The 15,213-nt window shown below is 41.5% G+C and overlaps 1 protein-coding gene across 2 annotated transcripts in view; it reads right to left on the bottom strand.

Annotated features, from left to right (window-relative positions):
* Positions 1 to 687: 687 nt before the first annotated feature.
* MARCHF1 (membrane associated ring-CH-type finger 1) overlaps positions 688 to 15,213 on the bottom strand; it is a 138,263-nt gene continuing 123,737 nt past the window's right edge. For both annotated transcript variants that reach the window (XM_042251098.1, XM_027970774.2), the window contains 2 exons: positions 13,900 to 14,047; positions 688 to 4,800 (listed from right to left, as the gene is read on the bottom strand). In XM_042251098.1, coding sequence (XP_042107032.1) covers positions 4,502 to 4,800; positions 13,900 to 14,047 — 447 coding nt within the window. In that variant the 3' untranslated portion in view covers positions 688 to 4,501. The remainder of the gene's footprint in view (positions 4,801 to 13,899; positions 14,048 to 15,213) is intronic.

Below are 15,213 nucleotides of genomic sequence, written 5' to 3'. Positions count from 1 at the left end.
CCCCTGGCTGGATCTTGCTGCCGTGTCTTGTTCAGGACACTGCTTCCTGCCCTGCCATTTCCCTGGGTTAAGGAGTCTACCCCATCCTTGCTGCCCTTGCTATCTCTCACAGCTCCCAGTTTAGGTCACTAGCTAAACACTCAGGGACAATGATTTATGATCTGGGTTTCTTTGTTGTAATTTGGGAGACTGAGAAGACAAAGGCACATATTCAGTTTGGACAGAAGAATGAACACATCCAATTGGACCCTGAATTCAGGCTTAAAAGTTGGGGCATCAGGGGGGATGATTTCTTCACTGATAACTAACCCTCTTAGGTTTGAATTAGAGTCCCTCTTTTAGTTTTTATTACCTCTGGGTAGGAAAATACTGTTACATCATTTTGTATATCCAAGCCTTATTCATCAGAGAATCTTTTTCTGGATTACATTCTGATTTATCTTTTTTTTTTTTTTCTTTAAAACAGTTTGGAAGTCTGTGTAGATTACTTTCATTGATTTTCTCTCATTAACGCACCTATTTAATCCTTTCTAAAATGCCATATGTTAACCTATGTTGGCCTTAAAATATGTTCAGACCCTGCTTTAAAACCCAGACCATTGCAGAATCAAGAACTCAAGGCTGTTTGAATGTTACAGATTTGAAGAAATTCAGGTAAATTAGGCAAAAAATAAATCACAACAAAAGTTTGGGTCACTTATTTAATATACAAAGTCTTTTTTCACAGGGAATTGTTTTCCTTAATTTGTCTTATCACGCATAATTCACAAAACAGTAAATCGTTAATGCAAGAGAATTAGGGAAAACCAAAAAAAGTACAAACGCTCAGTCCCCAAAATTGCACACAGTCGACGCTTTTCATTTGCTTTAATGCAGTTTCTGATGGGCTTTCTTCAGATGCGGAGGAAACACTGCAGCCCAAAATAACAGCGCTTCCTCTCAACTGTGTCGATATGTAAAATAGCACCTTTGGGCCGACATAAAAGGAAAGAAAATTGCTTTCTGTCTAATTAAAGTGTAAGCCCTGCACAATTGTATGACAACTACAATAATGACAATGTTAAGTCTGAATAGCTCTACTTTGTTCCAAAATATTAATTGGCATGAAAGGAAAGGTGAACTGTGTCAGGCAAATGAAACACTCTTCCCCACCTCATCTCCATGACAATTAGAATATGTTAGTGATGCCATTGCTCTAATGGGCTAGTTTTCCAGCCAAAATATGTAGATGGTTCAGGGACCTTTTGGAAAACAGATTAACTATGCAGCTGTCTCTCTGGGACTGTAATCCCATGAACAGCAGCTCAGGATGAGATTTAATCCTGCGGCATTTAGAAGACTCCTTTACTGTGTACACCTGTCTTCCCTCAGTTTCTCCATTGTTTTATATCCCAAGTTGATGGGAACATCTTTGTTTTGTTTGTACTTAAGCTTAATTGCCTTTTGGGCTTCACTTTAAAAAAAAATATGGATTGCCTTTCTTTACAATTTAATATTTGAACTTATACAGTAAAAGTGGCAGATCTTTTAAAAAATTAACAGCGTAAATGGCAATGGTAATACCACAGAGTCATTATAAAAAGCCAAGGTTTTAGTAGAACTATCAATTTATTCTTCAATTTAAGTCCTTTGTTTCAATTCCATTTTATTTCTTACATAAGCAGGTAAACATGCTTCAAAAAATTGAAGAGCATTCCAGAGAGCAGTTTTTCTTTTTGAAGGGTATATCCAGTCCACAGAAGTATTTTCACAAAGCCACACCCAGTCACTGAAAGGTCAGAGACCATCGCCACATAGTATAAAAGAAAACAGTCAACACTAGGTTTTAAATACACAGATATTTCAGTTGTTTGAACCTTCAACAGCCATTATGGGAAAACTCTTTAAGGATTTAAATTCGAGAGTTCAGGGTTTAAAAAAGAATAGCAGAGTAATTCTGACTTTTAACCTGTTAGAGAGCTCTCTATTTTCTCATTTCAAGAAAGTCAAAGCCTATTCAAGTTAATTTTGAGAATTTACGTGTGGTTTTAAAACACCGTGACCTCTTTTACCATTAATACAGTAATGCTTATCTATATTTTTCATTCTAGTGTTCAGTGTGCCCCTAAATAAACCAGGCCTTATGTGAGCCAATCATCTTCCAGTGTGCTATGAGCCACATACTTACCTATCTTTCTAAAGTTTGGGCAGAATTTAAATGGTATTTTTGGTGTAAATAATCCTTTTCCTTACAGAGCAGAGGACAGAGAGATCAATGTTCTTTGTTTGCTGGTGACAACTTTGTTCCTCAGGAGCTTGTGAAACTGTTGCCGTTGCTAAACCTCAGTAGACATAGATTAGTAAACTGTTTAGGAAAGTTATCAAGTGAAATGAATCACGTTTAGTCCCTTGGGTGAAGTGCCATGGTTAAGTCACCCAAAGCTTCATTATCCATGAATGTATATGTCTTAAACCTTGAAGATGGAAATTAGAAAGTTAATACAAAGTCCAGTTTAAGGTTCATATATTTTTAATTACACCACTATGTTTTTGTTTGTGCAGAAATTTTGGTCCAGTTTAGTTGCCTCAAGTTTTTTGTTTTTTTCCTGTGCCTTCATTCAACAAGTTTTAAGAAAAATGAGCTTTAAAAAACCTCTTGTTTGCTGCCCAACTGAACACTTTGACGTTTTTCTCATGTATATACAGGAACACACACACACCACGTGCACACACAAAGTTGACGCTGTTGACCTTTGCTGTATTTCTAAGAACTGGGACTATTTGGACTCAGTGTCAGCCACTACTAATATCATACCATCCTTCTAATCAGTAAAAGGTTATCTCTCTTTCCTTTTTCCTATGGTAGCCTATGAGGAACAAGCACACTGACAGTTACAAAGTACATCAATGTGATACCCAGATTTGTGCAATGCGAAACCCATGCTTTGGTTCTATGGCCATCATGGTTGCCTTTTCACAATAATAACAACAGCTAGCAAAAATAAATTACCTTGTTTCACGTAAGAGATCTCTCTTTGACAGGCCACTATATTTATAATAATTAATCTAGCTCACTGCAGTATTCATGCTTCAGGTTTACATGAATATGCAAAGAACACAATAATCAACTCATCTGTCAAACCTAAACAACACAATTTATTACTTATCACAGAATGTTGAATGTTTCTGCTTCCCAGTTGAGCAAGGGAAATAACTGTCAGCACTTTAAAATACAGGCTAAATGCTTGGTTATAACTACTCACCTGTCAAGTTGACACCTTATGTGGATTTTAAAAAGTACATTTGCCTTAAAAATTTTTATTTCCCCTATTATAAGTGCTTCATAGTAGCAAATAAGTTAATTTTAAAACTTTGTCATGGGTAGATTGCTTTATAGTTTTTTTACCCTTTAAAAAAGAGTAACTTTCTCTAACTCTTATTAAGATACTTCATTTGATTAGTGCTTTGTAAAGTAACATTTGTGATACTTTGAATAAAAGAATGAAGTGCTGTTTTGAAAGATTCAACTTTTAAAACAGGCTTTGTCTCTAATTTTAGGGCTGCTCTGTCCAATACAGTAGATTTGAATTGAGAGTCCGTGAAAGGATGAAATGCATACTGGATTTGGAAGACTTGGTTCATAAAAGGAGATGTAAAATAACTCAATAATTTTTTATAATGATGACATTGAAGTGATAACTTGGGTATATAATGCTAAATAAAACATCGAAATTCACCTATGTATTTTTACTTTTTCTAATGGTGCTACTAGAAAATTTTAAATTTGCGTATATAGCCAGCCTTTGTGGCTCACATTACATTTCTGTTGGACAGTGCTGTTTCAGAGGGTCCAAGTAGAGTATACAAGGCTTCTGTGTATTTAACAGAGCTAATTAAATCCCAAAATATTTTGAAAATCTACCCTTCATGATTTAAACATAATTTCAAATATTAATATCTTCAGATGTGCCTTGCATCTATTCTAAAAACATATACCTGTCAAAACAAACTGTACTCCACTACAGCCATAAAAACCTGTTAGCTGTCAAAGTATGAATATCAAAATACGCATCTTCCAAGTTTGCGTCTGATGTGCCTTAGGGATAATGCAGACAATTTCAAGCTTAAACCCAGATACATTTGTCATTTCCAGATGAGAGAGTTAGCATCATGAGGCCCTAGAAGAAACGCACGTTCAACTCAAGTCCTTATTCCAGAACTTTCCCTGCTACTGTGAAGACATAGGTCTGTCCACTCAGGCTTTCCTCATTGCCTAAAAGCATCCCTTGCACCAGTGGTTAATTGTCTCAGAAATCATTTTCCAGCTAACTTCCACATTTCCTCTTTACACTTGAGACTGTTTCATGGGATCCTGGTCATTTGGTGTTTTCTTCTTTCCTTTTGAGCAAAGTAAGAACAAATGAGTCAGAAAGTGGAGAGAAGATAGAGGGTGACTACTCAGGATCGCTTCTGTCATCTGTAGTGACAGGCTGGACTCGGTGACAGGCCTCCACTGGCCCCGTCACACGGGTATGAGCTCAGTGGGGCCAGCCTCCGCTGGCGGCCGTGCGGTGGTCCCTGTCTGCAGTGCGGGCACCGCCCCAGCGTCCTTGGTGTCCATGCTCACGGTGCAAGAGCGGTTCTTCTCCGCCCTCTTGGCGGTGTCTGGGCAGTTCTGCACGAAGATCACGCGGTTGTAGGCCTTCAGCCTGCGCCACAGCTGCACGTAGACCTTGCACTGTACATACATGAAGACCAGACCTCCTGTGAAGCCGATGGCCACCACAACCAGCTTTGTCCAAAATGGCCATTCGAGGACACCTTTCAAATAAAAGAGAATGTTATCACCGAGTCATTATTGATAGATTTGGTTATTTTTACCCCCTATGGTTCCTTCAAAGGACCATGCTGTTGTTTGGTTGCTAAGTTGTGTCCGACTCTTTTTGTGACCCCATGGACTATAGTCCACCAGGCTCTTCTATCCATAGGATTTCCCAGGCAATACTAGAGTTGGCAGCCATTTCCTTCTCCAGGGGATCTTCCCAACCCAGGGATCGAACCCATGTATCCTACATTGCAGGTGGATTCTTTACCACTGAGCCACCGGGACGCCCTTAAAAGGAATATGCTCGCTTGTTATCATAAATCAGAAATATATTGTTAACAACTAGTAATAATAACAAAAATTGCTTAATTGCTTTAAGTATTCTCAAGGTATTGCTAAAATTGCACATGACTTCTCTCACCTACCACTGTAACGTCTCTCATTCCTCTTACCATCAAGAACCTACTGTGATCATCAGATACTACAGTAGATTTTGATACTTGACTTCAGCATTTATTTACAGTGAAATCTTTAAGGAAGGATAGTGTACATTCTGAGTGAAAGAATCAGACTTAATCCTCTTAAGGTAAGCTATGTGTGTGGGACTGTACCTACAGGTCCCTGCCCCCATCTGCATTACCTTTAAAATTAAAAAAAAAAAAAAAAAGCAAGAGACACAGAAGCTGCTACATCTCACCAGAAAGAAAAAATTCCTGGGTACAGACATGCATAAGATTTAGGGTTTCAGTCATTTGTTTTATCCATCTTATATTTTGTAACCGACAACCATCTCTTTCTTAGGCACCAATGTTTTCTCTTAATTTCCATCATTCATAACTAGAAAGGGACTTTCTTTCACAAAGAGTTTGCTGTAACAGTATTTAGGCCATGCATGATTATAAGTGTGTCATAAATGATGGTCAGGAGACCACATCTTGCCAACATTAGAATGGTGTGGAGGACATATCTGCCTTCAATCATGTGAGAGGCTGTCAAATAGAAGGGTGGTTGGAAACCACAGTATAGGGGATCAGACTTCATTTACCTGTGACAGTGAGTAGAGTTCTAGGAAGCATCCTGCATATCATAATGACATATACTTTCAAAACAGATGCTGTGCCTTGTTTGCCTCACGCTGACGGGTTTGCCTTGTTCTTCACTCATGTCTGTGCCGGGAGAACAGAGTCTGGGCACCAGCAGCTCCCAGCTGGGCAGGGGAGGGTGTAATTGTGTTCCCTGGGCCACCGGGCAGTGTCTGGAGATGATTGTTCCACCTGGTAACACTTGAGCAAGTTACTGACTTAGTAAGTCGAGGTCTGCAATGCTGCTCTGTCACCAGCCTGCAACGTGTAGTAGCACAGCAAGTAGTTTACCTAGTCCAAAATGCCAGTGCTGCTGAGGTTGGGAAGCTCTGTTATAGAAGATGATCACTTAAGCTTCTTTATTTGGAAAATTGCAGGGAAGATTCAGTATACAAATTAAACATCTTGGAGTTCTTTAAGTTTAGAAGGATTTTTGCTCTCAGCTGTTCCATTAAGCAGTAGTCTCCTTGTTTAGAAAAATTTTAACCACAGGCAAGCTGGAGATGAAGTGTGCTTTGTCTCATTTTTAGGGAAATCCCCATGCATGACATCTCACTTTCCCTCTGATTTCTATTCACACTGAAAGTTAAAACTGCTTGGATGTTTTCCCCTCTGAGCCTCTGCCCATGATATTTCTTTTCTCGGAATTTTGCTTCTCCATTTCTGTGTGTCTACCTGTCCCACAAACCTGAATGGGAAATCATTTCCACCCAGAAATAGATGTGCTCACTCTCATGTTATTTCTTACACGTGTGGCCTGAGTCACTCTGACGTGAGTTATTCTCTGTGATGCCATCATCTTGACACGTGTAAGATCTGCGTCTTCTTGGTCCGTGTTTTTCACACTGCCTTGCTCAGTAGACATTTCAAGGATGAATGAACATTCTAATGATCAAAGTTCAGACTTTGACAGCTGTGCTTCAATCTTTCCCCAGAAGTGACAGCCTTTCTTCCCTTGCAAGTGAAGCTGCGCCATTGATGGACAGGCTGAAAAAGACTCCATTCTTGCCCCACCTCTCCTCCCAGACCCAGTGGCCAGAGTCCATGACGTGCCTGAGAGTTGAGGTCAAGAGTGACCAGCTGCCAGACTTTGGAGACCCTGACCCTGGTACTTTTCTTTTACAAGGTATCTCTGAAACGGTTTCCTCTACTCAGGTCATTCTTCCTTTTTACTTTCCTGGGGAGTCAAAGCTCCCATGATTTCTCTAGACAAACTTTAGAGTACAGAGTATCCCCCACCCCAGAGCCAAAGCCATTTGAGTGCAAACCCATTGTCCCGATGGCCATCTTCTTTCAGAGACAGCTGATTTTTCTCTTTGCCTTTGACTAAGTGGACAGGATTTTTGTTTCCTTTAGAAATTATTGATATTATTGAGCAATTATAGGATTTTACCTTGGAAAACTCATGATAAGGATATCTTAAGAGAAGATGCCAAAAGGGGGCTAAATGGATTTTTTTGATGTTGTTTTCATTGGTGAGATGCATATGCTTCTTTTTATTGAGAGGCAGCACACTGTCTTCCCATTCAGTTGTGTTGGACTAGTCAGTTCTATGCTGTTTTCCATGAAGAGGAAATAATGTATACAGTAAGGAAGGGTGAAGGTGAAGAAGGGAAGCTCAGAGTAGACCCCTTGTGTAAACCAAAGAATACTTGGAAGCTGGAGCATGTACTCAAAATTGTCAAGAGCATTACGTTGACCCTACTTGCCAGTTCAGAACAAGAATTTGGAAAATCCAGCTTCAGACAATGCAACCATCTCTTCTTTACTCTGAAGTTCAAGGATTTATGATTTATCTCTACTTCTGCCTTTGTGCTTGAGATCTTTTGTCAAGATTTTCTGGAGACTTAGAAATCAACTCTCTGCCCATCTTGACCTCTTAAGTATTGATAGGAGATGATGCCTGGAAATTCTTGAGCAAGAATTAGAGGAGCAGATATTCTGTGAACCATCATTTTCTAAGGAAATGGGAGTCTTGCCCTTCAGATACCTTCAGTCAGTTCATTCACTTTCCATATCATCATGTCAGTCCTACAAGAATGGCCAATAAATTCTCAAGTCATACAATACACGTTTGTCATAATAACTTCTTCCATCATTTTGATAACTGCATATGTGTGATAAGATGCTTGAAGGCTGCCACAACATCCATGCCATCCCAAAACAACAGACATGCCAGTAGGTTTTCCAGGAAAGGCTTTAGGTTTGTCCTGTGATACGGCATTGAAGACTTCACAAATTAGACTTAGAAGAACCAAAAGCTGCATTCCATCTGCCTGAAAGTGCAGTGCTACCAGAACCCTGGAAATCAGTGCACAGTTTTGTAAAGAACCTGGTATTTGAAGAGCGAGTAAAAGCCCTTCAGACAAAGAGTACATTGACCATTCAGCTCATCATATACTCTGTATCTAAGGTGAGATTTTTCTAGCAAGCCAGAGAGGGAAACTAGGAAGTCCAGGTAAAAGTAACTGTATTTACAGAGCTTGAACAAAGGAGTAAATATGATGGAAGAGTAAAATCTGTAAAATTTTCTTTCTTTCTTTCTTTTTTTTTTTTTTTTTGCATAAAAAAAACTGCCCAGATCTTCCTCACTGCATCTTCCATTGAGGCAGGATCAGAAGACAGGATGGGCTGAAGGACATTTACCCTCACGAACCTAAGACTAGAGTTTTTCCACCCACAGGATCACTGCCACTGACTGTCTCTTTCATCTCCTTTACAGTCACTATTTCCTTATTTTCACTCTCAGAAGCCCCCCTTTTCCTGGCTAACAGCCAGATTCTAAATGACTCATACTCATATTCAATTTCTTTATAAATCAGACCTTACTAAGATTTCCTTTATTATGGTTAATGGCTTCACAAAGGGTGTTTCCTTCAAGAACGAAGGGATTTTGCACAGGGAAATAGCCCATTTCACATATCTGCAGTCTTCTCCTTAACTAGTTTTAATGATAATACTGACTGTGAGTAAACATGGATGATACATGAGCTGTATTTGTGTAAACACTTTGTTTCAATTTATCTGATGCAAGGTCAAGCTCTTTATGTTTTTGAGAAACAAATCCTAGAAAGAAACATTGGAGGATATTCAGTCCAACTTAGTCAACAAATGAGAAAAAGTAAGCTTTAGAGTGATTATTTTATTCACGATAACTAGTGCCTGACCAAGCCAGAACTAGACTGTGGGGGGCCTTCCAATCATTAGCCAAAGTAGGCGTTTACCACTTTGAGGTCATTAACAAAACAGCATGTATAGTTATGTTAAAAAGGAATGTTTAAACAACAGTGCTGAAAAGGAAAATATTAAATGGATGTCAGGGAAGTGATTTTTAAGATGCTCTTAAAGCAGATGTTCACAGCCAGTAGGGAGGTGCAGTCCACCCCTGGGTGTTCATGGAGGCTTGTGAGGGAGTCAGAAGTAAACAAAATCAATTTGCGACACTAGTCCCTCATTCCTATGCATTTAAATGGTCCTGGAGCAGCCTTAACTCTGCACCTACAGTCTCTTTCATAGATAACATGAATTGCTTCATTTTCTTGGCCTTATTTTTGTGATTTGTTTTCAGCACACAGATAGTACCCTGAAGCTTTCTTCTAGAATATGTAAAGATAAAGCAGGGGGAGTAACTGTTCCCCCAAATTAGAGTTGACAACATGGATAATTTAGGATGTTAAAGTTTCAAGTACCATGTGTTTTTGTTTTTGCCTTTTTCATCACAGGAAATAGAGAGGAATCTGGAGCATGATGCATATTTAGGCTAAAAGGACAGTCACTCAATATACAAAGGACTTTTTCCTGACAGTCTTGTTATTACAGCTCAGAAGATGTTGCTGTTTTATATTCAACTTCCATTCTGGTTAAAGAAGGGCAATTTGTTCTTCTTCAAAGGTTTTTGAAGGTTTTCAAGATGGATTTTAAATATTTTAACTTTTAAATTATGCAGGTTTTTTTCCCCAAAACTTTAAAAGCCAGTTCAGGATCAGTTCTCACAGTTCCAATGCCAAAGGAAGATTAATAACAACTCACAAAGATGTCTACACCACCTGATAATGTGTACTTTGGGAAGTCAGGTGTTACATACAATTTGAACACAAATACAGAGAGCCTTTTACAAAAAAGAAAAAAAAAAAAAAACTTTTACAAAAGTCACCTCGGTCCCACTTGAAATTACTGTCCCTCTAGCCAGTGACTCTGTAGGAATAACTACGGAGTCTGGTTCATGATAAAGATCTTGCTTCCTAATTCAAAAAGTCTGAACACCAAAGATAAAAGCTATCTCATTTTCACTTGTTTTTAAGAAACTGAAAATAATGTTTACAAGTATATGGTAGAAAACTGACCTTATATACCATGTGTATAAATATTGATAGATAGATACAGGTGTTGGAAAGCTGATCTTTGATTACCATGCATCATTTTCTGTTGGGAAATATGGCTGATAACCCTGGGTGATAGTCCACTGGAGACTGTGGTATGAAATCCTGCATCTACCCAGAACTGAGAAAGGGAAAAAATATTTTGCAGAAAAAGTCTAAAGAAAAGAAAAAAGTAGAAAAGCTTATATACAAAGAATTCACCCTCCTACATGACTGGGTCCCTTGTTGGGCTCCAGATACAGTGCTCAGCACCTGGGATGTGCTGGTGAGCAAGACAGACATGCTGACCCCGTCAAAACTCAGACTATTAAATGCGCAATCACAACAGGGTGTGGGACGTCTCCTGGGGCCAGAGCTTCTCAGCCTGACTGCACAAGAGGATCATGTAAGGGCTAATTAAGTGTAAACCTCTGGGAATTGAGCTCGACGCTTTGTGGTGGTGCAGACGCTGCACAGGTGATTCGATGGGCAGCCAGGCTGGGGTGGCGGAGGATGTGCAGGAGCACGTGTTCCCCATGCTCAGAGAGTGTCAGCGTCACACGTCTTGCTGGGCTCCACCCTCAGAATCTCTGAGTCACAGGCCCAGCGTGGGGAGAGGCAGGAGTCTGCCTTTCTAACAAGCACTCAGGTGATGTTCATGCTGTGGGCTTGGGGACTGCATTCTGAGAGTTGCTGAGGTAGTAGAAATTATTCTATCTCAGGGAGCTGATCTGGGTTTCTGGGAGGGAGTGAAATTTAAAGTCAACTTAAGGGACAAGGAAGTATGTGATGACGCATGAGCATGAGAGTTGGTGTGCAGAGTGGACACAAAAAGCTGGGAGGAAATGTGTCCCCGAGACAGAGGAGCAGAGCAGCTCTGGGAGCAGGTCTGGGGGTGAACCAGTGTTCAGCATAGCTGGCTTCAGCCAGGCCATGGGGTCAGCATAGCTCCTTGCCAGAGTCCGGGATGTGTTTTGAGAGTCATGAATAAGCAGGGACAGAATGTGGTCAGATTTTTGTTTGAACTTGCTGTGATTATGTTTCTGGACATGTGTTGAAGGTAGGCAAACTAGAGAAAGTCTTGCAAGGAGCAGCTGCAGTTTTGGAGTAAAAGAGATGCTACTACCTGGGTGTAGCAGTGGGGAGGGAGAGATACAGATTTCAGAGGCCTGCGGGGCAAACTAAATAAATAGGACTTGGTGACTGATGTAAGCTGGAAGTGAAGGGGAGGAGACGGCAATGAAAGCCAGGTTGCATTTTGTTACTAGGGGTTAGCAGTGTCATCGCCATAGTGGTCAGAGTGGGAAGTGGTGGAAGGGTTAGGAGTTTGGACACACTAGTCTGGGTGCCTGGGAGACCTTTAAATGGAGAGGTCGGGAGGCAGGCAGATGTCTGGTTGGAGATCCGGGGAAGGGCGTTACCGACACAGAAACAATATCTGGGGACAAAAGGACACCCAGGAGGACTCGAGAGGGACAGAAACAGGAGACCTGGGTCACGGGTTTCAGGGCTGAAGCCGACAGTCATATCCAACGGGAAATAAACAAACACTATCCGCTCACATGTCCCAGAAATGGGATTGAGGAAATGAGTTAAGAGAGAACTGCATGCAGTCTGCATGTGGATGACATGAGGGTCATCCTCCTGTTCATCTCCTTCCCCTTCCTTGTGGCTGGGCGACCCCACGGGGGAGACCCTGCAGGCTGAGACAGCGGACCTGAGCAGGGTGATCACTGGGACCCTGAGTCAGACTTCAGGCTAGCTTCGGTCCAGCTTGCAGGTCTGCTCTAGCCCGCGAGGAAGCCCTCCGTCCCTGAGGCCGTAGGGGACGGTGAGATGGTGCAGGGACAGAGCGCGCCTCTGTTCTCACATGCACGCGCACACACACACACACACACAACTGCAAGGTCTGCAGAACGGCCAGTGCCGGCAACCATGGAGGACATGGGCTTAAACAAATTTTCTCTGAGGGGAGCGATGGGGAGAAAGGATAGTTAGGGGGTTGGGGAAAGTCATGTACGCACTGCTACATTTAAAATGGATAACCAACAAGGACTCACTGTATATCACAGGGAACTCTGTTCAGTGTTTTGTGGCACCCTGGATGGGAGGGGAATTTGGGGGATATGTATATGTATGGCTGAGTACCTTTTCTGTCCACCTGAAACTATTACAACATTGTTCATCATCTATATATCCCCAGTATAAAGTTAAAAGTTAAAAGAAATCTCTGAAGCTTCCCAGGTGGCACTAGTGGTAAAGAAGCTACCTCCCAATGCAGGAAGCATAAAAGACAAGGGTTCCATGTCTGATTTAGGAAGGTCTCCTGGAGAAGGAAATGGAAACCCACTCCAATATTCTTGCCTGGAGAGTCCCATGAGCAGAGGAGCCTGATGGGTTATAGTCCATGGAGTCACAAAGAGTTGGTCACAACTGAAGTGACAGCACACACACAAAAATGTCTACACTAACTTAGAGATGTGATAGATATTCTAAAGTTGGCCAGCTCTGACCAATACAGCTCTGAGCAACGCAGTTGAATATAAATTGTATACACATGAGTTATCACTGATGTACAAAATACTCCCCCCACAACTTGCCCTCTGACCCAGCGTGTCCCTGCTCCCCGCCCCCCCCCGCCAATTCCCTGCAGCACACACACTCTAGCTACACACCCGGCCTCCTGGGGGCTCTGGGGTCCTGGTCCTTTAGATCTCAGCCCTGTTCTGATGAGAAGCAGCACCAGGAGCACAAGAAGGGGACTCCTTCTCCCCTTTGGTCCAGACAGAGAAACACAGAGGAAAGAAACCTCTCCTTTTAAAGATTCTTTTCCTCCTTCCTTCTTATTGCCTCTCATCTTTTTCTCTTTCACTCTTCTTTTGAAGGAGGTGCAAACTTACAGTGCTATCATCTGAGCACCTTCTCCTTCCAAATTCACCCCTGGTTTTACGTATGATATACATATCTCCCCCTGGAGGAGGCTGGGGAGCACCCCTCGCTGTTTTACCAGCTTTGATTTAGGCTACCGGCTAAAGCCAGCAGAGCCTGTTGAGAAACAACTGGGTCCCTTCACAGGTGAAGATAAGCAAGTAATTTTTGCTCCTGTTTTGAATGACCTAACCATTTAAAATGTTAGACTACGTTGCAATGATTTTAAAACATCTTTCTTCAGACTAGATATCATCATTCACTATCAAACTTAGTGTGGTAAAAATTTCAAACTGTAGTGTTAACCCACTCTATAAGATTATAGTGTGCTAATTAATGGGCTGTAACACAGCCTCTACTAACTGCCCTCTTATTCATGTGTTACAAGAAGCCATGAATAGAGTGAATTAAATAAAAGGAAAAACATTCTATTTTTACAGTTATTTGCCTTTTCACACGGGGCAGAATCGGATTTTTATCAGCTCCTGAATAGCTTAAAGTGGTGTGTGGCATCTGTGGATTTCTCCCCCGCTAAGGTGGACTTGATAAATCTTACTTTGGTCAGTGCTTTGTGGTCAGAGTGTTCATCAGTTAGGGAGCTGGAGGAGACTCAGCTGCCGAAACAGGGAGCTGCTGTGCACATGTGCTCTGGGAAACAGCTCCAGTGCACATCCCTGGGTGATGTCACAGGATTCAAGCCAGAAAGAGAAAGGAGACAAACTCTTACCATTATCATTTCCCTGCTTGATCTCCTCTGCTGTCCGATCTATCAGCACGTACAAGGACCAGACCACGCAGGTGATGGCAATGACATGGAAAGTGACAGAGCAGAAGATTTTCCTCCTTTCGCTTGTGGTCATCTGCAGTTTCTCCCACTGCAATCACAAACCAATTACACACAATTGAATCTCCAATCAGGAAATTTTGCTCCCCATTTATATCCCAGGCCTAGGTCATGAATGGAGAGAAACCATTATAAAGTTGCCATTTTAGATGACACTAAAATATTCAAACAAGTCTTCATGTTTGAAAAGATCTACAATCATAAACTATGGAGTTATAACTTAAAAAATACATAGTAAAACAAGAACAAAAATATTTTCCTATTCTCCAAATAAATAGTTCCTTGTAGTTTCCTTTTCCGTAACATGAAGGGCACAGTTTTAATATTATACAATTTTCAAAAACATTTCGGTTCAGGTTCCTACAGATTACTTCCCTGTGGCCCTAGGTTATAAGCAGTCATACATAGTCTCCCCTTGGATGAGTACGTACCCTGACACAGTGTTGCATTCTCTTTTTTAAACTGGAGTGTGGTTTCTTTACAATGTTGTTAGTTTCTGCTGCACAAGGAAGCGCATCAGTTGTGTGTACACGGAGATCGCCTCCCTCTGGGACCTCTCTCCCCTACCGCGTCTCATCGCACCCCTGCGGGTCATCTCGGAGCACTGAGTTGAGCTCCCTGTGATGCATCGCAGCTCCCCACGAGCTGTTTGACACATGGTGGCGTATTTGTGCCAGTTCCCATCTCCCAATCCACCCCACCCTGCCACCATGCCCACAGCTCTGTCCTGTGCATCTGGGTCTCCATTCCTGCCCTGCATGCGGGCTCATCTGTACCCTTTTTCTAGATTCCACATACACCCCAGTGTTCACTGTAGCACTCTTTACAATAGCCAGGGCATGGAAGCAAGCTAAATGTCCACAGACAGATGAATGGATAACGAAGATGTGATACATCATCTATATAATGAAATATCACTCAGACACAGCAAGGAATTAAATTGGGTCATTTGTAGAGACATGGACCCAGAGTCTGTTATACAAAGGGAAGTAAATTAGAGAAAAACAAATGTCATATATTAATGCATGTGAATGTTGCATTCTTAAGTGTAAATTTACCATTTGAATGGCTGAATTTTATCTGTGAGAGAGTCAACATCTGTCACAACTCTCCTCCTAGAAGACACAGTTTATCCTCCAAGCAATGGAAGAAAGTCAGCTGGAGCCCCTTGCAGCGCAGTCTTGCTTTCCTGCGGCC

The sequence above is a fragment of the Ovis aries genome, chromosome 6, assembly GCF_016772045.2.
Source record: "Ovis aries strain OAR_USU_Benz2616 breed Rambouillet chromosome 6, ARS-UI_Ramb_v3.0, whole genome shotgun sequence".
NCBI classification, from domain to species: Eukaryota; Metazoa; Chordata; class Mammalia; order Artiodactyla; family Bovidae; genus Ovis; species Ovis aries.
The sequence above is the reverse complement of the archived record's forward strand: the minus strand, read 5'-3'. Positions and strand labels throughout refer to the sequence as shown.